Here is a 26,457-nt window from a genome sequence, read left to right as displayed (position 1 = left end):
ATTTAATACTAGAAACAAAACAATTACAATTATAAAACTATTTATAAAATAAATAAATGCAGTGAATGGAAATAAAATGTTTGCATTGTACACATGTTTACTTCAAACAGTGTTAGCTTTTCTCATAACATTAGTCTTGTTTCAAGTCGTTTGAGGTTGGTTTGGTTATAGTTCACTTTATGTTTAGTTTTGGTTTATTGGTCTGAATCAAATGGGTACAGTGCAGTCAGTCACTCTGTCACTACTAGTTAGTGTGTTTAGAGGGTAGAGTCTGGTAGATTTATAGGACATAAAACTAGTAGATCTATTGACAGTGTTGTGCACTGTGCTATCAGCTCGAGAAATGTGTTATGTTTATATCTCTTATGTTTATGTTTATATCTGTTATGTGACTATTCAATGTGTAGAAGATCCGCATTCCTGAAGTGTTTTTGTATATTGAAGCCAGTTAAACGGTCAATATTTAGCTTGTTACCTTGCTCCATACAAATTTTACAAAGCTAATGAATAGACTTATCACTAATTGTTTACCCAAAAGTCCCAAAGTGGGAAACACCACCATGGCCATTCTTGAAGGTAATAAGTGCCCTTTTTAGCCATCCATTTTGATCCATATACTGTTATTGTTAGTAGGCTGATTGCAACATAAAAAATAACATTTCAAAAAGCCAAAAAAGCTAAAAGAAATAAAAAAAATCAAATAAAAAATCATGAAAAAATACAAAATTATTGATTTTTTATTTTTTGATTTAAAAAAAGAATAAAAAAAATCACCAACCCTGAAAATAACTCGCATGGAGTCAAATCTTGAAAGCGTGGCGGCCATTGGAGATCGCCTTGGAGAGAGATGAGGCGGTTGGGGAATTGTTGTCACAACAAATTCATTGAGTCTTGTGCTGTGTGTGCTATGGCTCCATCTTGCTGAAACCACACATTCCTAATGTTCATTTCTTCGAGACTTGGAAGAAAAATTCCTCGATCATGTTCCTGTGACAAGCTTTATTAACAGATTCCTATTATGGACATCACCTGCTGCCCTCTAGACCAGAGCATGATGGTAACTGACTGGAGGAAGAAACAAACTTGGGAACTTTCCCTCCTGATGCGCCAACTCTTGCCCCTCTACCCGCCCTACTCACAGCGCGGGAATTTTTTCAAACAAGTTTCTCTGGCGCACCCTGTAGAATTTAGCCAGATGTACACTTATGTATATGGTAGTTTGTACCATGATGGGCTTATGTGTAATTTCATTATTTGGTACCATTTGTTTTCAATTTAGGCAATAAATACAAATATTTTACAAGCTGCTCATATTTCTTGGAAAACTGAAGTTGGTTAGGATGTTATTTAACTTTTTAAATGCATTAACATGTTTTTTTGAGCAGAGTACCGTATATCAGTTTTATAAGTACTTACAGTGCTTACCCACTATGTCAAACAAATCTGGAAGTGATCGTGGTAGAAAGCGAAGAAAGAATCATGGGAATGGATTTGAAGAATGGGTGAGTAATGTATTCCTTTAAAAGCTTGTTGCTTTGTTTATCACTGTCAGAACTACCTATTGCTATCAAATTTAGTTGGTACTAAATGCCTTGGCAAAGCAACATGTCTATAATACATGATATAATATAGGTAATACTGGATAGCCTTTTCTGATATAATATGCGTACTTTGATACTCATTATGTCTTCATTTTCACAGGGTGGTTACATGGCCACAAAACTGTTGAAACTTGAGGGGCAGTGCAAACAGGAAGCTTGCTCTGAAAATTCTGGTATTCACTATGTCAAACAAATCTGGAAGTGATCGTGGGAGAAAGCGAAGAAAGAATCATGGGAATGGATTTGAAGAATGGGTGAGTAATGTATTCCTTTAAAAGCTTGTTGCTTTGTTTATCACTGTCAGAACTACCTATTGCTATCAAATTTAGTTGGTACTAAATGCCTTGGCAAAGCAACATGTCTATAATACATGATATAATATAGGTAATACTGGATAGCCTTTTCTGATATAATATGCGTACTTTGATACTCATTATGTCTTCATTTTCACAGGGTGGTTACATGGCCACAAAACTGTTGAAACTTGAGGGGCAGTGCAAACAGGAAGCTTGCTCTGAAAATTCTGGTATTTTTGCAGGCATTGCCATTTTTGTGAATGGCTATACTGGTAAGCCAATTCATTTGTAGTTACACAAGCTATGTCAGACCTTCATAAATTCATTTAATGTTTTCAGACCTTCATTCATTATTGAATATTTTCTAAAACTATTTTACATTTTTCATATTTTTTGAAGTAAACTTCAGTTCTGTTGGTAGATTTAGAAGTTTGGCCTGTAAGATTATCTAATTAAAATAAGTAGAATTACTGTTGCATCCATGCTTTGCACATGTGCCTTTCTCATTTATTAAAATGTTATCACAATGCACGTTTAAAAAACAGTTCATATATTAGTTGAGACATTGATAATTTTTGATTGGAAACATTGTATCTTTTTAAAAGTTGAATCCATTGTTAATTTTTTTCTAAGTAAAAGTGATTGAATGCTCAATTATTGTTGGCACGTGGCTGTAATTTCTTGATAAATTTTGCATGCTACATATGATATTACAAAGACAATTGTATTTTCTGAAAAGGGTTTTTGGATCCTATATACCTACATATCGGTTCATAGATCAAAAACACATTAAACAACTGTTGAAATGATTTCAAGTAAAGATATGGATAGGCAATACTTCAATATAATCATTTTTGAATGAAGTACTTATTTTTTTTAAAGGATTATTATTCATGTTGTTATTCTAAAAATAGTTGCTTCTTTAGTATAACTTGTCCTTCAGAGCCATCCGCTGAGGAGCTGAAGCGCATCATGCTGAGCAATGGCGGCACATTTCATCACTATTACTCAAGGCGACGAACAACACACATTATTGCTTCTAACCTTCCTCATACCAAGGTATTTACTTCTAGACCGTGAGAACACAAGTTGAATATTTAGTCTTTTTCAATTTGAATCTTCATTCATGCTTGAAATTTCCATAGTGATACCAGTGTTAGCCACTAAGCAAGCTAGTAGTTAATTAGTAACAGAAATTGTGTGTTTTCAAATAAATTTGGTAATTGCAAATATTGGGAATTGAGAAATAATCTAAACCAAATAGAAGACTTTAATTAACATGTATATGAAATGAAGAGATGCTTCTTATAAATTTACTCCTTATAATCTATCTTCACTGTTGAGAATGTATTTGTTGAGGCTTGCATGAATGATGTTGTATTTCAGGTGCGTAGACTCAACACTGACTTTATTGTGAAAGCTTCTTGGATTGTGGACTCGTTGGCAGCGGGGCGACTGTTGGACTACACTAATTATTTACTCTACACCAAGCAGAGCTCAGTGCAGCCAAAAATAGCTTTCAGTAAAACGAATGAGGCTACTGGGAGTCATTCCATAATTAGCAATACTAAATCTTGTGTTAATCTGGGCGAAGATGACATCAGAGTTCAAGTAAGAACTCAAGCAACAGAAAAAGAGAACGAGGAAATTGAACAGAATATTGATGGTTCTAGTAGACCTGATGATACTAAATTAATTGATGCCAGAATAAACTCAGATTTAGTTAATCAAAATTCCGGTTTATTTGAACTGCACGTCACAAAAAATAATATTTCAAATAGTAATAAAAGTTCAACACTTATTCAAACGTGCAGTGCAGGTGGAATATCAGAAGAGGAATTTGCAAATCAATTAAGCTATGCTGCTTCTGATTCACCTACGTTATCAAGATCTTGCAACGGCACGAGTGAACTGATGTCCAATTCTGCCGGGGCAAATGGAGCATTCGTATCTAAAATCCCAGATGTGGAGGAAGAAAGTTCTGACAATTCATACCAGGAGTGTGAACATTCCTACATTCAGGAGTTTTCTACTGGAGTCACTTCTCTTCCAGGGAATCGCGGGGAAGCAAATATCAAAGAACAGAATCCAGACTGTGTCTCAAGTCCTATGGTTGTGGAAAATGACATTTCAGTGTCAAATTATACCAGTGAAGAAAATCTGCTTTCTTCCGAACCGCCAATGCCAAGTGGTTCATCAGAACCATTCATCAACATTGCACGGCCTCCACAGAGAAATACTAGTAATCGCGAGTATGACCATCCATCAAATACAAGTAATCCAAATTTCTTAGCTGATTTCTATAATAATTCTCGACTTCATCATCTATCCACCATGGCGACTATGTTCAAAGATTATGTCATTAAATTGACGCAGAAGCCTCGTGATGATTCAGGTAAAATTATGTTCAAAAAGTATTTACTTGAACAAAAGGCGTCAGGTGAACTCCATAGCCCATCAGCTGCTACACCTTCTCTTCAAGCAACTCCCAATGGACGCGATGCCTTTGATGACTCCAGCCAGGTGTCGGAAGCTAAGATGCCACAGCCATCAGACCGCATAATAATGCACATAGATATGGATTGTTTCTTCGTGTCAGTTAGCCTTAGAAATCGGCCAGACCTGCTGGGCAAGCCGGTCGTTGTAACTCACGCTAAAGGCAATCGGGCTAATAAACGACCTGGTGCTGACATTCATGCTGAATTTAAATTATACAGAGAACGACAACAAACTAAGCAAAGGCGCCAAAATATAGACGATAAAATTGCGAACAAGCTTGGAAGGCTTAATTCATTTGAAACGATAACGTCCAATGTAAAGAATCGCATATCAGAAGATAAAAACTCTAATAATATAGATGAAGGCTTTGATGATTGGGATGACTATTCAGAGCTAGACGAGGCTTCTATTCTCAAAGCATTTGAACACACGGAGGAGAATCACCTGGCTGACAACCAAGAATTAATTGATGCAGAAAAATTCAAAGCAAAAACTGATGGAGATGAAACTTTTATTAAATCCGATAACCGACGAACGACTCTATTAGACTCGTCGAGCTCTCTGTCAGAAATTGCATGCTGCAGCTACGAGGCACGCAAGGCTGGAGTATCTAACGGGATGTTCCTGGGGGCAGCTCTGAAGCTTTGCCCTGACCTACACACCATCCCTTATGACTTCGAGGGCTACAAACAAGTGTCCTTCCAACTCTATGATATCGTGGCCAGGTATGCATGAATTCTGCTCATGATTGTTGTATTATAACACTTATCCTAGAGAGTTGAGTTATTTATTAATAATAAAATACTTATGTTGTTGCAATTAGTTCAATAAACAGGAGGCTCCCATATGTTGAAATCTTACTCCTAACGTGATAAAATGGTCTTGAGATGCGTGTTTAGTTCATCTAGAGCATCGCAGCTCATTTATCCCGTCTGTTTTTCTCTTAACTTTCCTTAACCTGTCCTCTTAACCTGTGGTTAACCTGTCCTCTAAATTAATAAATATTTCTTTTTATTTTATGCAGCTCACTTATCGCTCCTTGTTGTAATTTTCGACCTAATAGATATTGCATTTATTTTGATATTTGCCTGTTCCTTCTTCATGTCTGTTGCTGTTTACCTGTCCCTTCTTTGTTTCTGATGCTGCTCATCTGTTTCTTTTTGTTTCTGCTGCTCTTCATCCGTCACCTTTTCTTTTTTCCTTCCAATGAGATTACCAGAATGTTTCTTCCACTTGAATGTTTCTTAGTGGACTGGTCATTTGAGACCTAACATAGCTGCATTTTCTTCCAAGTCACTGCAGTAAACTATTTATAATGCGCAATACCCGCAGATTTTTGTCTCCATAATTTTCTCGTCTTTATAAATCGCAGCAATAGTTTTCGTCAATCTTATATTCTGCTCCGCCACACAGCTATAGTCGCAGCATTGAGGCCGTGAGTTGTGATGAACTGTACGCTGACGTTAGCGACATCATCAGGGAGCTGCGCGACAGCCACGGTGCCACACCTTCCCTCCTTGCCGCCTGCATCCGAGATCACGTCACAGTAAGATAATTTAATTGCTTTGTGCTACAGTTGATGTAAGCATGTGCGCTTCGTTATTTTTATTTTATTCTAGATGAGACTAAAACTCTTATTCTCAATAACCAATAAAAATCAAGGAAGTGTTTAACTCTGTAGAAGTCGGGTCCGATACCTACCAAGACGAGACAAGCCGTACCGGACAAAATTGGAGCTTCACAATTTTGTTGGAATTTACATCTTTTCCAAACTAACATAACGTAACATGCATGCTAATCCTTGATGTGAAATTCTGGGATTTTTTTTATATTTTAAGCTACGTTTTGTCAGTATTCAACATTCAAAGTAGTATTNCTAACATAACGTAACACACATGCTAATCCTTGATGTGAAATTCTGGGAATTTTTTTATATTTTAAGCTACGTTTTGTCAGTATTCAACATTCAAAGTAGTATTATGAGTAAAATGGCATCGCTAATGCCCATACTGTAAATAACTGCAAATTTGAAGGACCTGGATAAAGCTGATGTAACGCGTGCTGAATTCGTACGGTCCTCGATAGGCTCGATTATTTAAAATGTACCGAACTTAATACGTTATGAGAGACCTACATAATCACTTGACATGAAAGTTTTTCAGCCGGCACTACATCGCCAAGTCTTTCCAGTAACGAGTTGTGTTGGGCGCCTTATATCGCCAAATCTGCCAACTGCACATTAGCAATTAAGGAATTAATAGTCCATTTTTGATGGGCGCATTCAAAATATCTTGTTGTGTCTCATATCTTTGTGAAATACCTCATTCTAAATAACAATTCAATGTCTCGTATCGCTATAAAACTTTTGGTTTCTAATTTCACTGTCGCGGAACGTTGTATAATATTTGGCACAAAATTTTGAAATGTGCAAAATTTTTGAACATCTCACCCTATCTGTCTCGTTATTTTTTTCCTGGAAATTAGTCATCATATTTAGTTGTTCTGGTTCATTTCGAGTAAGTAATTTTCGAGACAAAAGAGACTAGTATTAGTAGTAGTAAAGGAGGTCTAGGTTGATTATTTTTATTTGCCTAGCGGGTGACCAAATGTGGGTGCTCAGCGGGCCTAGGCTCATCCAAACTCAGCGCCCGCCTTGCCACCAAACTCGCCAAGCCGCAGGGCCACGTCTACCTCGACGGTGTCGCGCTGCAGCACCACCTCAAAAGTCTGCCGCTGCGGGATCTGCCGGGTAAGTGGGCCACCGCCTGGTGTTCGTGGGGGGCTTCTAGTGTTCGGGGGAGAACCTTCTGGTGTTTGAGGGCTTGCAAACGCCGTATGCAAGTACTGGGAATATTTCTGCAACAAATGAGTGCATAACTTGTGCAAAGTCAAAGAAAACTATTTTCCAAATAAGGAACATTTTTTTGCATTTTCAATTTATGAGACGGTTGCAGTTATTATGTTATTCAAAATTTTTCTGATCAATATTCAAATATTTATTACCATGAACTCAATAGTTGCAATTATTCTAAAGTTTGTCTATAGTTATTACTTGATGGTCATTGCATGTATTAACTTTGATGTCACTCACAGGCGTTGGCAGGAACCTAAGCGAGCGGCTGCGAGAGGCCGGCGCTGTGACCTGCGGCGACTTGCGCAGCTGGTCACACGGCAGACTTAGCGCCGTGTGTGGCCGCCGCACGGCCGCGACGCTCCTTAGCTTCTGCAACGGCATCGACGATCGTCCCGTCATCTCGCACCACATCGTGAGCGCATAATCTCGGTTGTTAGAGCCTCAATGGGACATGTGAAAGACTAGCGTGTTGGAATCGTTGTTAGGTATTCATTCTGAAGATTTACTGATAGTAAGACAAGTGTTCTGGTCCTGATCAGGAGACTAGTTAAGTGATCATGTTCAGGGTATTGGTTCACGACATCTTGGATATTTTAAAAGATAGAAAATTCGACCTTACTAAATTCAAAAGATCATAATGATGCTGGTAGGTGTCTTCTAATTGAATTACTTTTTGACGGTAAAACATGAGAGAAAGTTAGATGAAATCATAGGCTGAAACAGACTTTATTCAAGGATGTATCTATTTAATAATCTGGGCGATCTATTATACAAAGAAGCTACGCACATTTTAAAACATGTCAAACAGCCATCTGGACATTTCTTGAACTGTTTAATATCTGATTATGAGGCTCGTACAATTCCGCAACTCTAAAAATCACTGAACTAAACCACGGTCGATCGTGAAGGCTTCACTTTCCTAGACTGAAGAATCCGACGGTGTTATAAATACTAGGTTTTTTATATACCACTTGATGAAGTTATTGATATATTTCTTTGACATTTCCAGCGCAAGTCAGTCTCGGCGGAAGTGAACTATGGCATAAGATTTGAAACCGAAGTGGATGCCAGGGATTTCCTTGGCCAACTGTGCGAAGAAGTTTCACAGCGACTGAGATCCATTGATGTAAAAGGCCGATGTATTTCCCTCAAGCTGAAGGTTCGCTCGAAAGAAGCCTCTCGGGAGACAGCAAAATTCATGGGGCACGGCGTGTGTGACAATATAACGAAGAGCGTCCCCCTGACTCGGCCCACGGATGACGCGCAAGTTCTGCTGCAGGAGACGTTAAAGTTGCTGGCTCAGATTAAGGTGGCCTGGTGTGACTTCAGAGGTGTTGGTATCCAAGTATCAAAGCTGGAGAAAAATAAAGCATGTGCTGTAGAAGATAAAACTGCAATCATGAGGTTTTTAGTGAAGCAAAAGAAGGATGACAAGGTTACTGAGCCTGGTGTGAAAATTGATACCATAGGGAAACAAGACGAAATTGAGCGGGTTGCTAGGCCCAGCGCAAAATCAGTAATAAATCTAATAAATAATTCCAAAAATATCTCGTCTGGATTAACTGAATCAAAAGTTCTTGACGTTGATGTGCTATTGGCTTTACCGTCGGATTTGCGACAGCAAATCATTGCGGAATATGAACAACAAGGATACACTATACCAGTTGTAGCAAACCACTGTCGTTTGGCGCCAGACACTTTTGACATCTCCGAGGATGTACGTCTTGATACAAATGACATCGAAAATAAAATTTCGAATTCCGGTTCAAGTCAAGCTGGCCCTTCCGGATACAAGCCTGAAAATTTACGAACTGAGGTTGAAATGCTTGACACTAAAATAGAAAAAACTGGCTACCGTGCACAATCTTCCAACGTCCATCAGAGTATGAATGGAGAGACTTTGATGCGTGATGTTTCAGCTGCAGCATCTGCAGGTCCCGAGGTGTTAGATGACGATTTTTCTGTTGCTTCTGACGAGCTTCTCAATATGTCCCCCAGAGGTCCCGAAGACGAACGAGACGATGAAAATCTCATCAATCAATCTCAAGTGAGAACTCTGGTCTGAGTGCAAAAAGATTGATTGTATTGCCTATTTTATCTTCAGGATGTTAGATTTATGATCTCTTGTTGCAATTTCAAATCTAAAAGATCTTGAAGCATACGTTTTCATGCTGAAGGCACACGTTTTCGCCCTACCCACTTAATTTTACTGTCGGCATAATATTTATGTTCTTTCTTCAAATTCTTAAGAGATCCACTCACTTATTTCAGATTGATTCGAGTTTCCTTCAAGCTCTCCCTGAAGAATTACAGGAAGAAATGAAACGGGATTATCAGCGTCAGAAAAAAGTCTTGCACGGACTAACATCACCGAGGAAGACTATAGGGCCCGAAGCGGTGGCTAGCACCTCAGTCAGGGCTGAGATCAGTCCTTTGCGACCGCGTGGGGAAGGCCAGCAGTCTGGCCTGTGGTCGCTTTCCCCTCGCAAAGCGGCTGGGAAAAACGTCGCCTCGCCCAACAAACGAGGAAGACGGCGAGGTCGACCGCCCAAATGTGACACGCGAAGAATAGGCTCGAGTATCCAGCAAAAAAGCGTCGTGAGAGGAGGAATGGCTAGCAACGAAATCGCGCTTCTAGCAATCCCTTCTGTGTGCAACGAAGCTTCTTGCTTCGGAATTGAAGGAAATAGCTCTCCTTTGCTCAATGATGGTGAGATATTGTTGATTTAGGTATTTTCAAATGTGATAAAGTTGCTTTTCTATTATGTGCGTTTGATTAAACTATTTAATGATGAAATACTCGAACATTTGCAAAACATGCTATTATGTGAATAGTTGTAAAGTTAATAATTACACAAATTATTAAAAAAGTTTTGACTTTTACAAAGTTGAGAATTTTTCCCTTTCGTTGTAAAATTATTGATCAATGACGGTACAAAAAAAAGTTGTGCAGTGTCTTTTTATACAAAATTTCTGGGGCATGAATGATACGGCAACTCTTACAAGTAATTTTCCAATTCTATTCTCGTAATTGCACGATTCAACAGCTGTCAATGGGTGAAGAAACCATTATAACACCTGTCTTGAGCTCGTTAGTTTTGGTTTGCACTCAGTAGTGCGGAATTTGTTACACTTAGTCTTTTCCCTTGATGTGGAAAATGCCTAAAATTTGCAGAGTCGTGTGACAGTGCGCTTCCTGTGACCGAGGGCCAAAAGCCTTCACTGTGTGGGGAGACGGATCTTCCCTCAGTCCGGAACCTCATCAAAGAATGGCTCTGTTCGACTCCCGCCCCAAGTGAAGAAGATGGGCAAATTCTGAGCACATACTTCTGCGGGCTGGCGGCCGCCAAGCAGCTCGAAATGCTCGACTGTCTCCTGAAGTTACTTTATAGGTCAGTTTTATTTTTTGTGAAATAAGGACTGTTCTTGGATTCAATGCAAGGATTTGAAATTTTCATACTGTCTAGTAATTCGTTATGATCACCTTATTGTAACATCGTAGTCCAACACATCCGGTCGAATTTGTACTTGCATAGATTTTCTTGCTAAAACATGAAAGGCCTGGTGATGTAGAGATCTACCTACCATCACATCTAAGTATGAAGTTAATGAGGCATCAGCACCACCCTGAAGGTTCTCTTGTTGAAACACCCAACTGTGCAGGCTTCAAATCCTGTACAAAATTGATCTTGAAAAGCAACTGCTCTTGTCGACTCGTATACTTATGCGCCGATGATCGACCGCATCCTGTGAAATGTGGCGTTTAGGGGTTTGCACACCGAAATGTTTTGCCAATAGTACGAACATGGAATAAATATCTGCTATTGATTTGCTAGTACAATTTGTATATTTAAAGATTGGTAATTCATTGATTGTTAAGAAATAGTAGTTGTAACTGGCATAAGATAGTTCGTAAATATCAATCACTGCAACAAGGAAAAAAGTGGGATAACGACATCGGTCGTCACGCGTTTTTGTGTTATAATTGAACAGAGCGTTCGGATGTTAGGAAGTGTTCAACTGGAATACATGTGTTTCAGTCGAAGGATGTTCAAATTTAGAAGTACCAATGTTTTTAATCGATATGATGTATTAATACAATCCTCTATTTGAGAGCTTAATGCCTGCTCGTCGATTTACAGGAAAATCGGCTGCATGGCTGCTGAAGGCGCAGCGTGGCGGGCCACGTACCGCAGTCTAGTCGAAGACCTGCAGCGAGTGATGGTGCGCGAGTATGGGGCTCCTCTTCAAGTTCAGCTCTTCTCTTGATAACCACATGTCCTCCTTGGAGTCAGTGACTCGTACTAGAAACTGCACCGACGGCCGCGCTGTGAACTTCGTAACAGCGTAAGAAAAGCTACATCGAATAATCTTCTCGGCTTACTTGGGGGAACCAACAACTCGCTGTTCCATTCTCGGTGCCGTTCACCAATCGACAATTGCGAGATTAAAGACGACTGTGATAAACTGTGATATTACCTATGGCAAAATTTATTTTTGATACTTTTAGTCACTTATGGAGACTAGACTGCCCCCAAGTGTAATTTTCTTATGCTCCATTCGTGTTAGGATTAGTTAGGATTAAGAAGGGCGTGTTTGCCAACTTCGTGGTACAATTGTAATAGATGTGTTACATCACCCGTATCGATAAAGCTCAATTGAAATGGCAAACATTGAACAGTTAGACTTAGAACGAAAATTTTCGTTGAAAAAGGCGTTATTTTTCATTGCTTTGTACCTGCAATACGCACCTCATATATGTGCTTCACTTCTTAAAATTCTGAATGTGTAAAAAATGTGGATACCGTTGGTCTAAGGCTCCAGGCATTCGTACCAGACGTCTTCATTGTCCACCAGCCCGTGCATGAATGCTTAACAAGGAACAGTAAAACTACATATTTTCCTTGCATTTGTAACTTGCAATATAAAATTTAACATTGAAGTTGGACTCCACAATTAGTTCCCGCATTTAAGCTACCATGTCGGCGTTGTTCAGCTTGTAGGCGCAACAGGTATTAATTAAGGCAGCTTAGAATTAGTACAATACACGACGCTGGTCAAGTCTGGATCATCACTGAAGCATACGTTAAGAGTTACTGTTTACGACAAATAAAAACTAAAATTAAACTAGCGTTATGTGGTAATTATGTCTGTGTTCCAACCAAAGCATGTACGAAAAAAATTAACATGGGCGGCACAAAAACCTCGCACGCAGTTGGCTAATCTCATCTGAAAAAAATAGGCATTCAATTGTTAGTTTGAAACCTTTTAGCTTTTAGAGTCTATACAAATATACACGAAATTCTGCAGACAAGAATAAATAAACAAACTAATAATAGAAAATCATTAGCACCAACATGTCTACTATATTTAAACAACCTCGATACTTAAATCGTAATTTTTACTAATGAATAACTCACATTAATAACGTTTAGACGAATGACCTGCTAAAATATTCTTCGCAGTAGAGAAGCATAATGACTATCATTGTCTCAAATTAGTTAGCGTGGGTAAATATTGTTATTGGTCATTGTGGGTGGCCCAGTGGTTACAGGTCAGAGTACCAGAAGTGGAGCAGAGAGATGCGGGTTCGGGCCCTGCAAGGGGCCATACTTTCAAAACTCGCTAAGTGAACGTAAGTACTTACGCTCTATTTTGCTTGTCTATGATAGGTGGATTTTGCTTGAAAGGCCGTCGATGATTGGCTGATGAACTTACGATCTCTTAACTTTTTTTAAAGTATGGCCCAGCTGAGCCAGCTCTTTGCGCCTGTTTCTGGTCAGAATCGGCGAGGAGGCCTGGCGGTTAAGCACAGCAAAATTGGAGTAGCGGCATGCGTGTTCGAGACCGCAAGAAGCTGTGAATGTTCTGCGATGAAGAATCGGCGACTGGTCTACGGCTTAATAAACGCTGAAACCGCTATTATTATTATATTGTCACTATGATAACCAAAACTATAATAAGCAAAACAAGTATTTCTGACTCCCAATGAGCGATTCGACGTAATACCCACTCAAAGTGCGCGGAACTGCTGGGATCTAAGGAAATTAATCGGGCGTTTATAATTAGTATTACCGTTTACCATAGTAATTAATTTCATTGATTCAAATTCGAGTTAACTTGATACTTTAGTGCTCAGTCTTAGTGTCTCAGTAATGAATTATGCACATAATTTCAAATATTTCTACATAGAGGAAATTCTGTTAGGTTCATGACAGGAGCCATTCGATGATGGCACATTTATTCCTGACCTGATGGAAGTCCCTTCTATACGAGCAGTTGCTAACCAGAAATTGTACCATTTGATTATTGACATGTCTTGAGAGATGCGAATGAAATCAATCAACAAGGTGGGTCTTCAACATCTCAATACGCTATCTACTACTAACTTGTTGAAAAAAAAAGTTTTTAAACCAAAAGGGTGAAGCTATCAACTGCTAGAACTTACATACAGATCTATGAGAATCAAATACTGAATGCATTTCTAAATGAACCAACAAAGTTATCACCATCAAGAGTGGTCTATACTTGAACTGGGTTCTAATACGACTTTTCTTGAATTCGTAAAGTTATAGCGTATCGCGAATACATTCAAATCGAAGCACCCAAGTTCGTAGTACACACTTAAGTAAAATAAATCGGCACTAAATATATAAACATTAGTTGAAACAACAACTACATTTGGAATGATCGCAATAGATTTGTTTCTACCACTTATTCGTTCATATTAAGACTACTTTGACTTGGGATCACACACCTTTCCCACCTGGTCAAGTATTCAAGGAAATACCAGGAAAGAATTCAACAAAAAAAATCCTGAAGCTATTAATTTTAGTTAATTCGCTTTTGCAAACAAATAATATTTTCAAACGTTTCTAAGAATATTAAAGAATAGGTGGGCGTCTCGGGATGTATTTAGTTCGTGCAGGGCAATCATTATTGAATATGACACTCAGAAGGTGTCAGCCACGTATGTGGTTAATAATATAATAAGATGAATAAGCACCAGATTGAATGACCAGTTGACAGACAAATCGCTCTCAAAATTCACACTAGCGAATCGATTTCTAAAATCACGATAACGTTACGAAATAACGTTAATATGGGTTTTAATAATGTCTATCCATGCTACAGGTTCACTTAAAACAAGCTAACTAACATCTAGTCTACTGAAGGAGAAATACAACAGATCATAGTGAGGTGGCAGTCGCTTAACACGACATTCGCATTTAGGAATGCTCGTGACATTGAATGGAAAGGGGCAAAGGCGTAAATTATCAACAAAATAGTTAAAAGGAATACTTAAATTGGTCAGTTGCATCACATATACTTGGATGACAGCTCATTATAAAAAAGAAAGAACAATTATGACTCGCGTTTGACTTGAAGAGCTCGCTGAAGATCTCCTAATGACAACAACACTATGGTATACTATTATGCAGATAAAATGCACGTATAATTGAGCGAGTCAATGTAAACAAGGCTGGGACTTGAATAAACTACACCTTCAGCATAAGTAAGAGGAAATTACGTGTGGTATAAAAATTATCTGAAATAACCAAAGAAATATGTAGAGCAACCCATTGACGTCGTTATCATTCACGGCCTTAACTGCCAATCACGGCATTCAAAGTGAGAATCGATATGAATATAATTTTTATGCTAATCGGTGTCAAGAGAAAAGCTTATCGGATACATTACCTTTTCCGAATTGTCGCCAGGTTATACGCAATAAATTAGAGGCTAACTGATAACAATGTTGCAGTCGTTCGAGTTAGACTCTCATTTGCAGCCAGGCTTTACTCGATTTTTTTACACACGCGAGATTCTGAAGAGTAGCTTGATATTACCGTCAGCTGAGAGCCTTTTCATCGAAACTAGTTTTTAACATATGCAACTAGAATTCCAATAGTTCCTGCTGTTTAGATTCGTTTCCATCTTCATGAACGACAAGGTTAGCTTCATCTACAGGATCAGTACAAAGATTGCGAAGCTGACCCATTTTTCGCTCGCCTTAACTGCTCTAGAATCATGAAAAAAAAAATAATTTGCTTTTTTGACTAGCGTTCTCGTCATAAGCATAATGGATTTTAATTGTTATAAAAATTGCATTCGATTCGAGTCCCTAACTTTAAGTCAGGTGACAACGCAAGATTTAAATGCTACATGCAAAGCACAGCCACGAATAATGGAGAAGATCACTAGGACGTGGACTTGTCAACCTGTTCGACGGCGACGAGGAGCGCCAGTAGCTGCGTGGCGCCGCGCTCCTTGGTGACCCACTGGACGCGTGTGTGTGGTTTGCTCTCGCTCCTGTTGGGCCGCGATGGGGCAGCAGCGGTCGGAGGTGCCGGAGCGCCGCCTGTGGTTGCTGCAGCCACCGAAGTCTCATTATCACACTCGAGCTTCTTGTAAGCGCCGGGCTTGACAGCGACCTGCAGCATCACGCGGCCGCTGAAGCAGCGGCCTGAACCACGTTCCAATAAACTGCACATGGAAGAAAAAGCTATGAACATACGAATCAGACAATAAGAAGAGCATGCGTTTCAACTACCTCCTAGAAAGACCGTTCTTTGAGCCCTGAGTGCTCCCAGCTAAGCGTTTTTGCCCTAAATTGGCTGCTGCACGTGCCTAGTATGCAGGCCAATAAAAACAGTCTAGGAGCAACTCGGATCAGGAGGCATGAATAAAAACCATCAACCAAATGTTGACTAGAAACGCACTGACCTGAGAAAAGGAGGAGCAATATTAAAGATTTTTAAATTTGCATTCACAACCGATGAGTAGAAGTAGTAGTAGTAGTAGGTTTCTAGCGCTTTAGAAAATCTTGATCTGTTTCGCGGCGAAGGTAAAACTGTCATTTACAGAGCGTCGTCGTTCCCGAGTTTTTCGGGCTTGTAATTTAGTTCACTCGGACAATAATGGAGGCTGTGGTCAGTTTTGTACTCACAGTGCGGATGTCCCCTCAAAAGTTCCCATCGCTCAGTTGAGCGGTCAAGGTTCGATGTCGCGAGGATACGGCTAGGTCGCGAGATTAGTATGCGTGGCATCAAGTTGGCGTACTCAGGGAGAGTTCTCGGAGCAGGTTACATTGTCAGTTATTACACGAGGTTGTCTCTTCTAAAATTAGTTCGGGGAATCTCCCTTAGGATCCTGGCAAAGGTTTCGTCTGGGTTCAGTAGGGATGTATCGGGGAAGCAGTTCATTCGGTCGGCGGTGTAGTTTGGGCACTCTGCTATCACGCGCATCACTGCCAGAGGGCCTAGACAGTCGTTGCAGTAAGGCATTGGGTGTTGTTCTATAAGGTAACTGTGGGTGAGGCATGTGTGACCGATCCTTAGCCTACACAGGGCAACTTCCATACGACGCGATCGCTAATAGGACGAGTTCCAGGTTCGTACGCTGTCTTTCAGAGCTCGCAGCTTATTTTCCTCAACATTCTGCCATTGATTTTGCCACACACTACGGATGCCTGCTCTGATTATGGGGTAATAGTCGCGGCTTGGGACTTCTTCATTTAAGATGGCCATGTTTAACACTGCCATGTTCAACAAATTGCGATTCGCCACGTGGGCGTCCCATTGAGGTTTAGAGGGACCACTCGTATCTGCGGTATATGTGCTGCTTCCAGTAGTGCTTCGTGGTCTTCAGAGTTTTGGTTTCTTATATGTGAGTAGATTAGCTTGATCATCGGTCATAACGCTGTGCCACATTAGGGATTGGGGTAGTTGTTTAAGGCGGGTTATAAGTTGAATAAGAGCGTGTGTTGTGCTCTGTGTAGGTATAGTGGTGGTTTACAACTCTCTGCTTTTAGGCTGAGGACAGGGGATATTCTGAAGGCTCCGGTGCATATTTATACAGCTGCGTTATGGATGGAATCCAATACAGATAGGGTTGCTTTACTGGCGTATTGGTATATTATGCAGCCGTAGTCTAACTTAGATCTGATTGTGGCTCTGTAGAGGCGCAACAGTGTTAGTCTGTCGGCTCCCCATGTCAGCCCGGCCACGTGTCTCAACAGGTTCAATCTCTTTAGGAAACTGCTTTTCTGAGTCTGGGATTTCCACGAGAGCCTGCTATCAAAATTCATCCCATAACTGATGAAGGATTTAGCAGCCGTTTGCCTCAATTACTAAAGAATACATAAACGAACCTGACAGTAGGAAGCGCGGCAGCAGCAGCGACCGCGACGCTCGGAGACACGCATATCATGGAACCATCGCCTTCATCTTCCTTACTGCGACCTCCCCGTCGTGGAAAGCTCAGTTCCAACTCCCCTGTAAAATGATAATGAAGAACTCCTACCTCACTTGTCCATCTTCAACCACCATGTGAAAATAACAAAGGCGTAATTGAACGATGAAAATATGGCATTTCAAAGTGCTGTCACATTGTGTTTGATGGAGTTTTACTCCGCAAAGGGAACAAGTAGCCAAACCTGTGATGCGTAACCGTTATAGGGTTGTGTAATCGTTAAGTGCGAAGAACAAATCCACGAAAATAGATTTGGATTGTGTTTCAAACTTTCGCCACAAAAAACCTAGTAATCCTAATGATCTACAAGACAAGCTATCATCAACGAATAATTTCCATGGTCCATTCTCTCCATAAGATATCTTACTAACAATCGACGAACGATCCATATTACTTGATCCTTTTTCAGTAAAAGAGTTGAAAAAAATACGTTGAAATAGTTGAAATAACTTTACGAGTAAGCTACGCTATCGTGTAAAATATTCCTTTATCAACAGCCTAAATAAATTCGACAGCTGTAAACGTTTTCAAGTTCTTTCAATTATATTTCGACATTACTTGTCGAACTTCCTTAAAAATGTATTCAACTCAACAATTGAACTTTTATTCAGATTTTTAACTTTCACAGCTTACGATTGCGTTGCAAGATCTTAAAAAAATTATTCACGATACGGGCATTCTTCTGATGCCGCAGCATTCAAAGCTTTTCATCCTTTGTCTGCTAACGGTATATGCATGCCCTTAGAAAATATGATCAACATGGGAAATGGTCCTTGTATACGTAGAGAATGGGTTTATGATTCAGAGGGGAGTTGTATTCTAATAATTGGCCTGCCCAGGTTGAATATAAAATAAAACCAGGATATCCGTCCGTAATTCTTCTCACTGCGGCAGCAGCAGCGACCGCGACGCTCGGAGACACGCATATCATGGAACCATCGCCTTCATCTTCTTTACTGCGACCTCCCCGTCGTGGAAAGCTTAGTTCCAACTCGCCTGTAAAACGTTAGTGAAGAACTCCTACCTCAGTTGTCCATTTTAACCACCATGTGAAAACAACAAAGACGTAATTGAACGATGAAAATGTGGCACCTCAAAGTGATGTCACATTGTCTTTGATGGAGTTCTACTTCGCAAAGGGAACAAGTAGTCAGACCTGTGATGCGCAACCGTTATAGGGCTGTGTGAACGTTTAGTGCGAAGAACAAAGCTACGAACATAGATTTGTATTGTGTATAACGACAAACTTTCGACACATCTCGAGTAATCCTAATGATCTACGAGACGAGCTATCATCAACGAATAATTGCCCTGATCCACTCTCTCCATAAGATATCTGCCCTCACAATCGACGAACGATTCATCTTACTCACAATCGACAAACGATCCATCTTACTTTATCCTTTTTCAGTATAAGAGTTAACGAAACAACTTCACGAGTAGGCTACGCTATTGTGTGAAATATTCCTTTATCAACAGCATAAATATCTCGGCAACACGCACACATACGCCAGCTGTAAACGTTGTTAAGTTCTTTTAAACTAATTTCGACATTACTTTTCGAACTTCATTAAAAGTTTATTCAACTCGTAAATTAAACTTTTATTCAGATTTTTGAACGTTCACAGCTTGCGAATGCATTGCAAGATCTTTATAAAAAATTATTCACGATACGGGCGTTCTTCTGATGATGCCGTAGCATTCAAAGTTTTTCACCCTTTGTTTGCTGACGGTAACTACATGCCCTTAGAAAATATGATAAACATGGAAAATGGTCCATGTTTCCGTATAGAATGGGTTTGCGATTCCATTCAGAGGGGAGTTCTATTCTAAAAATTGACCTGCCCAGGTTCAATATTAAATGAAGCCAAAATATCCTCCAGTAATTTTTCTCACCAGGGAATAGGAGTTCGCCTATGTCGAGCATGCGTCGCACTTGTCCAGGTTTGGTGGCACAGTACGCCATGTGCCACGAGTCGCTCACGGCGTCGCCGCTGCCCGACGCCAGGCCGTAGCGACACCACCCAAGAGGTCGATGATACTCCACACCGTTGCCTGCGCAGGGAAGGGAGTCAGGCCAAAATTGAAATAAAGGCTCTGTTTTCTGACAACTTGGCCTGGTTACGTCTGTTTTCCTAATGCCAGGAGAGGAAAAATTTAATCTAAAGTTGAAAAAAATGTCCAAGTTCGAGTTTCTACAAGGTAAAAACAGGTAAAACGTCAGACAAGTTTTTTTTTGCAGTGTAAAAATATCAATAAAGCGCAGCCGACGAATAAATCAAATTTATGCGAGTTATAAGGAAACTTATCAGAATTTGCAAGGGATTTAACCGGAAACTTGCCTTTTGTGTAGACGGCCTCTTCGCCTCGAGCGCGATAACAGACGTCACAGTAGCACAAAACATCGCTAGTGAAGTAAGCTCCTGCCCAATCACACCCGGAATTAATGCCTGGACCACTTAATTGAAAACACAAGCAAAAATTTCCACTAAAATTATTTTGTTATGGAGGAACGGGAGCCGCAAGATTGATAACGACAGCGTGCTTGGCAGATTCAGTCATGACGGTGTTATAAATAAGCAAATTTAATGTTCAAGCGTTGTGTATCCAATAACCGTTCTGCCATTAATGTCCCAGATAGGACATTACATGGGAGCAGAATTTATGGGAAAAAGCGCCCCAGCGACGCACTTCATGCATAAGTACAAAGAAGACAGGCTATCAGCTTTAGCTATCGCTGAGGATGGGCGCATAAACGCGTCGATGAAAAAAAAATTGTAGAACGAGAGTGTGACAAGATGATCCATATGAGGCGTAGTGTGAAAATAGGATAAGGCTAGCGAGATTGTACACGAAGAGATGAGCCAGCAAGTCTGCATAACCTGAAGTGTTCAATGAAACGTTTCTAATGTCAATTAGCAAAACATAGATTCACGAATTTGGTTTTGCCTAACATCTGGCATGCCACTGTTGGGAAAAGAAAAATATTATTTCTCTATAAATCGTATAAAATCAAGTAATTAATTTGTAACCACTGGTATTGTCCTGGCCAAGACCCTCGGCTCAGTCAGCCTGTCTCAAAAGAAGAAGTCAATAGCAGGAGTCACTAATTCTAAGTAATTAAAAGTAGGAGTCACTAATTCTAAGTAATTAAAAGTAGGAGTCACTAATTCTAAGTAATTAAAAGTAGGAGTCACTAATTCAATAATTAAAGGCAAGAGTATCTCACCAGGCAACGACATGGACGCCAAGAAGCGAGAACACAGCCTCTGGTAGGGACATTTCTTCGCGCTCCCTTCTAGCGCTAGACAACCAACCTGGAAACAATAATAACTGAATTACATCCTTGAGTATTTCAACACACCAACTTTGACGCCTCGTTGAAACAATGAACTACTTTGAGATTAATCGTGAAAGATCGGGTATTTCTACAGAGGATAATATTTAAATGACGTGAACAAACGAGTTTGATTGAACAAGATTTTGAATTCACATGAAATATAACAGAAGTTGATCAAGGATTAGGACTCCATTATAATGATGAGTAAAATTAGATTCCCAAAGTGTTTGTAGAATTTAGAAAACGGAATATTAATTTTTCTGCTAGAAGAAGAACGACTATCAGCGATTCTACACTTACCAAATACAGAAATTATATTCTAAGAAAATTGATAAATCTGACAAATGAGAATACAAACCTTCAGTCTATTGAGATTCTCGATACGGAAAGTGGTGGGTGCAGCTGATTCATTATTGTCACATGGTGCACTACAATGGCTGTAGTTGCTTGTGTTGATAGGGGCATTAGAGGCAACAACACCATTGTCAACTTCAGCGGCTATTGAAGAATGAAGGTTAATATTACTGACGCTGTTGCCGAGACTCGCACTCTTGTTGCAAGCATCACCAGTAACTGCTGGCTTATCGGAACAGATAGGGGCGGAATTCAGTACATGTTCGGCACTGCTGTTCATAGACCGGGAAATTGCAAGATTCATTTCGTCGTGACTGGACACGACGAAGATTTCTCCTTCCGCTCTGCTGGTGTCATTCATCTGTTGCTGCCGCCTACTGAGTTGTTGCTGCTGCTGGTTGCTGTTGTGTTGGGTCTTCTTCTTGAGCGCCTGTTCCGCGACGCCGCAGTGACTTGCGTCGTCGCCATGGATGATCAGCACCTCAAGTGACAAACAAACATTAATTGCCTTTTATGACAAGAGTTACGGCGATCCCAAGAATATAATTTAATTGTTGCTATTTATTAGTTTCCACATAAGTACTCAAGTGCAATGGTATTTTTTACAAACTTTCTAAGGGAGCCCATAACGTATTGAATTCCGTTACAAGCTTCCCAATAAGGCCGAAATTAATTATAAAAACTTTATATCAAATTCGTTAGTGATCACTAATGGGCAACATCAACAAAGGCATTCCATTACAAATTCAATATATTTTAATGTTCATTAGGTTTTTTAAACAACTTAGAGAATAAAAAACACTGCGAAAATTAGAAAATCTTCTCTGTTCCTAAGAGAAAAATATATTAATAAGCACTTCATTCAGTGTTCACATACATTCACTAATAGATTATAGATGAGCCATTCAAATCAGAAGATTCCCGTGTTATTGCACACGCATACAAACTCAGGATTTCAAGATATATTATTTTCTCATGGAATTATTATTCCTGATGTTGTCTAATTGAGACAATATTGCGTTGCTTAGTTATTAAATTCGAAGGAGCTCATACTTCTCAAATAACTTTCCTGAGGCACTTTGGGTCATTCGTGCCAATTTTTTCGAAAAAAAAACACGTTGCTAACGTTACCATACATGGATCTCATAGCGTACCTCAGTCGCTGCACCATAGAGGTCGATCACAACGTGCGGGTTCAGGGGGACGTTATGCGCCGCCACGCCGCAGTCCCGGCCGTTAACGAAGAGATGAAGGCGTGCATGTGCGTCGATGCAGAGACCGAGGTGCGTGCCCGATGTAACAGAGCTCAGGCCTGGACCGTACCCGCTGCTCAGCTGGGAAAAACAATAGTTAATTAAAGGCCAGTTTTTTTTAAAGAAATATTCGGAACAATGTTTGGTGGAGCGCAAATAGCTGTAGAATTAGACATACAGTTAGTTAATGTGCTCCGATTATAGCTTTGAAACCATGAGTGTGCCTACAACGAATAAAAAGTGCTTCTAGTTTATTACTTTCAACATTCGCTTTCATAAAATATACGATTCTTCAACAATCAATAGATTAATATGACTGACTATTAGACCTTAAGCAAATTTCTATAAATAACCTTCGTTGAGAACTGGTTACCTTGGAATGGCCCCGATAGACATCGGTGTCGCTGATGAGCACACAATCGTATCCAGGGGCAGCGAGTAGGCCCAGGGCCGAGGACGGCAAGTCATCCAGCAGGGGCGAGCTCGCCCACCGTCCAGCGTCCTCAGGCGGCATTACGCTGGACCGCGACCCTGCCAGGAGCGGGAGTGACGTGCCGTGGACAGACGGGTCCTCTGGAAAGACCGTGTGGCCACGGGAGCTGTCGTCATCTGACGACGTCGCATGGGCAAGAAGCCCGAGCATGATCCCGCCAGAGAAAGACGAGTCCACGCCGCTTAGTAAAATCTGAACGTAAGAAGTGGCAATGAATTTGATATCTTAAGGTGAAACAAAGCATCATACGTACGAACATGGTGGCAAAAAAAGTACACAAAAATTACTTTAGACTTGGGATTAAAAAGTACTATATACTTAACAGGAGTTAAATAATAATCTGTTCCCAGACCGAACCAAAGAAGAAAAGAAAGTAGTTGAAAACTAAATATAAGTTGCCGGAATATCAATAGCTGAAGTTTCGTGTTTCAGAATTAACTGTCGAGGATAAAATGTTTCATTTATGAACAGAATAAACATCTTCCTCCAGCGATGGCTCAAGCAAAGTATTTCAAAATTCAGCCTCTTTATCAGCTTTACACGAGAGCAAGATGTACGTAGGTATTTTATTAACCTTGCTCTGAGTGTTCCGAAAATTATCCGTATTAAAAGAAGATTTCATTTATATACCCACATTGTCCCTTATATTTGAACTATTTGTACTCAACAAATGTACATAGAGTTGCAAAAATGAGCAAAAACTTAGACGCGAAGAACTGAAGGGGCAGCAAGACTTTCATGGGCATTTTCATGTACAACGAGAGAACAACGTGAATGGAATCACTCGGTACGAAGAATTACTTCATGATTGGTCTTCACGCATAAGGATGAAAATAGGAAGCGAATCTCAGCTTGAAAGGAAGTTAGTTACTATTGTTATATTAAAATATTGCATACTCATATAACTAGTCGCAGAACTCACCTTGAACATGGTGCTGCGAGCCAGCGGTCGCGCGCTGAAAGTAAGGCCGTGATTGTATCCTCTCTGCCGGACAGCCGTCGTGCGGTCGGCGGAGAGCAACACATTTTTGCCGTGACGCTCCCCGAATGTGAAAGACGTCCTGGTGCTGTAGCGCACACCGCCCGCAGCGCCAGGGAGATCGGCGGCCCCCACTGAACTGGCACTTGCATCCCATGCAGTTATGTCGTCATGAGCTGGTCTCGCACCACCGTCAGCAGCTCTTGGCTGAACTACTCTTGAAGGCGAACCGGCGGAAAGTTCCAACGAGTCCTGGGACACGCCACCAGCTGCAGCTACCCCTGAAGGACCTGAAGCATTACCGTGACTGCTCACGTCTTCTTTGACAAAAGAGGTCGTCTCAACGGCAATACAGTTACCGTGTAATTCGATGACCCCGTGAACAACGTGAGTATCGAGGATACCGGTCGTGGCCACTCCAAAATCAAATCCGTTGATAAAGAGTTGCATGCATCCATCTGAGGTTCTCTTAACTCCTACGCGGTCGCCAACAAGAAGCTTCGATAAATGAGGGCAAAAGTCATGTTTAACAACAGCTACAGTCCAAGCCGCGTTCATTCTACTTGGAGCGCCGCCACACCGGTCAACGAACGAAACGTTTCTGTTGGCACTTTCGTTGGCGGCGTTCCTGTAGGATTGGGCGCTATTTGAAGCTCCGTCATCAGGACTTGCGTTGTTAGCATTAACACTCTGAGTGCCAGCTGAAGATTTCCAGCCGCAGTAATTATGGTAGGCGTAACTGCCCCCGATCCACCAAGTGTCCGACGGAGGTACTGGATGGACTGAAGATAAAGATGGAGGCACTGAGTGGATGGAAAGATTTGGTAGCATAGGGAGCGTGGTGAGGCCGATCCGAACACTTCCACGAAGCTCTGGATCAAGTCGCGCTATCCGAACCTATAAAAGACACAATAATTTGACCGGTCATGATCACACACAGAACAATCTCAGAATTTGAGGTGAATATAACGAGACATTGTCTAGATATTCCGAGTGAATCAGTGAATAAAATGGATTTGAATTTCTCCAAGAGATGACTCAATCTAAAATAAGCTTTAACGGACCATAGGCGCAAATAAATACGGCTGTTTACCTCAAAAAGTTCGTCGCACGACAAAGCAGTGCTGGAGAAAGCAAGGCAAGAAGTTTGGTTCATGGCAGTTGAACCTTCTTGGCGGCTGTTGCGGTAGACCAAATCACGGCTGTCCGAAACAGTGACGCCGCTGCCGTGACAATAGCTGAACTGGTGGCACGCCTGACGTTCATCCAGAGGAAAATAAGGTTTATTACAATAAACACGAGAGCTAACGAACACATCCAAACTTGAAAAAATGATCGAAGCTTCCAAGGAAATCAAATAGAATTGAAATCTAAAACAATAGATAAAGCTAAGCGTACTTGGTGGAACCAGGGCATTATGTCTATCCTTTATTTTCACTCTCAATAACTAAATTAACGGACATAAAAGATGGAGTAATGAACTATAATTTGGCGTTCGGTTCATTCCAGTCACTTAACACAAGATATATTTTCAATTGATTTATCATTTAAGTGGATCTAAACAATACAAAAAGCAACACATCAGTTCGTGAAATTAACAACTGATGATGAAAGCACCTACTGGTCCAATGGCACCACCATTCATTTGTCGCAATGAAAATATACGGGTATTCATTAAACACTAACCTGCTCTTTCAAGGCAGAATCAAGTTTGGGTTGCGGGGGTTGCTGCTGTTGCTGACGCTTGCAGGTGTCAGCGAGACGAGCAGCTGCAGCAGCTGACAGTTGCTCGCAGCTGACGGGGTTGTGAACGATGGACACTTGAGCGCACTGTCCATACAAGTCCACAACCGCCCACACGCCTGCCGAGAAAACAACTCGAGGTGAGAAATGTTAATGCACCACATCGTGCCACAGAGGCACGCACCACATCGTGCCACAGAGGCACGCACCACATCGTGCCACAGAGGCATGCACCACATCGTGCCAGAGGCACGCACCGTTCATCATGACGGAAGAGCCACTCAGCATCCAGGTATCGTAGTCGATGTCGGTCATGGTGGTGGGGAACTCGATGTCCTCGGGGTGGATGGCGGTCACTCCGGCCTCTAGAGACCCTGACCATCTGTCCACTACCTTCTCGATCATCACCTGACCAAAATATATAGGTAAATAATTGCTGTCATATATTAGGAAAAAATTTATGTTTGTATGGAGTACACTTTTTCAATAAAAAAAACAATTATTAATAAAATAAAAATACGATACAGCATAAGTGCGGGGTAATGGCTATGCCGAAAGAATGGTCACCGATAGATCTAACATACATCCATGGTAACGCAAATTTATATTGCCCAAGTCTGATCGTATTATTGAAGGCTGAATATTTATTAATTTATGTTCACGAGCAACTCCTTTATATAATATATTGCGTCCGCAAATCTAATTGCAAGTTTCTTCGCGCAATAGCGTTGCGCGTGCATGAGTTTAGCTGCGAGTAGATTTATGAAGAAAAGTTCACCTCCACTAAAGAG

General features: G+C 40.7%; 2 protein-coding genes across 3 annotated transcripts in view; one reads left to right on the top strand and one right to left on the bottom strand.

The window, feature by feature from the left end:
• Nucleotides 1-1,364: 1,364 nt before the first annotated feature.
• Nucleotides 1,365-12,382, top strand: LOC108667197 (DNA repair protein Rev1). 2 transcript variants are annotated; one of them, XM_018154190.2, is made up of 12 exons: nucleotides 1,365-1,458; nucleotides 1,812-1,855; nucleotides 2,055-2,169; nucleotides 2,841-2,956; nucleotides 3,284-5,121; nucleotides 5,810-5,942; nucleotides 6,992-7,145; nucleotides 7,490-7,662; nucleotides 8,260-9,297; nucleotides 9,522-9,960; nucleotides 10,426-10,642; nucleotides 11,393-12,382. In XM_018154190.2, exons 1-12 carry the CDS (start codon nucleotides 1,431-1,433, stop codon nucleotides 11,517-11,519), a joined length of 4,422 nt encoding a protein of 1,473 aa, XP_018009679.2. In that variant the 5' UTR covers nucleotides 1,365-1,430; the 3' UTR covers nucleotides 11,520-12,382. The 2 variants fall into 2 exon arrangements, with proteins under 2 accessions (XP_018009679.2, XP_047740745.1); XM_047884789.1 differs by lacking the exon at nucleotides 1,812-1,855 and adding an exon at nucleotides 1,702-1,774 and having other exon boundaries at nucleotides 1,365-1,502; nucleotides 2,128-2,169.
• Nucleotides 12,383-14,209: 1,827 nt separating this feature from the next.
• Nucleotides 14,210-26,457, bottom strand: part of LOC108667195 (neuralized-like protein 4) — a 27,989-nt gene continuing 15,741 nt past the window's right edge. The window contains 11 exon segments of the mRNA XM_047884788.1: nucleotides 14,210-15,737; nucleotides 17,404-17,527; nucleotides 19,401-19,559; nucleotides 19,847-19,927; nucleotides 20,734-20,821; nucleotides 21,203-21,679; nucleotides 22,353-22,532; nucleotides 22,825-23,136; nucleotides 23,867-24,820; nucleotides 25,017-25,178; nucleotides 25,610-26,074. Coding sequence (XP_047740744.1) covers nucleotides 15,452-15,737; nucleotides 17,404-17,527; nucleotides 19,401-19,559; nucleotides 19,847-19,927; nucleotides 20,734-20,821; nucleotides 21,203-21,679; nucleotides 22,353-22,532; nucleotides 22,825-23,136; nucleotides 23,867-24,820; nucleotides 25,017-25,178; nucleotides 25,610-26,074 — 3,288 coding nt within the window. The 3' untranslated portion in view covers nucleotides 14,210-15,451.

Source organism: Hyalella azteca, unplaced genomic scaffold (assembly GCF_000764305.2).
Source record: "Hyalella azteca isolate HAZT.00-mixed unplaced genomic scaffold, Hazt_2.0.2 contig16205, whole genome shotgun sequence".
NCBI classification, from domain to species: Eukaryota; Metazoa; Arthropoda; class Malacostraca; order Amphipoda; family Hyalellidae; genus Hyalella; species Hyalella azteca.
The sequence above is the reverse complement of the archived record's forward strand: the minus strand, read 5'-3'. Positions and strand labels throughout refer to the sequence as shown.

Excerpts from the sequence above, each read along its gene's own strand:
- LOC108667197 (XM_018154190.2), top strand. The coding sequence starts at position 1,431 with ATGTCAAACAAATCTGGAAGTGATCGTG. Across the intron at positions 2,170-2,840 it reads TTTTGTGAATGGCTATACTG|AGCCATCCGCTGAGGAGCTG; the intron begins GTAAGCCAATTC and ends CTTGTCCTTCAG. Across the intron at positions 10,643-11,392 it reads CTCCTGAAGTTACTTTATAG|GAAAATCGGCTGCATGGCTG; the intron begins GTCAGTTTTATT and ends GTCGATTTACAG.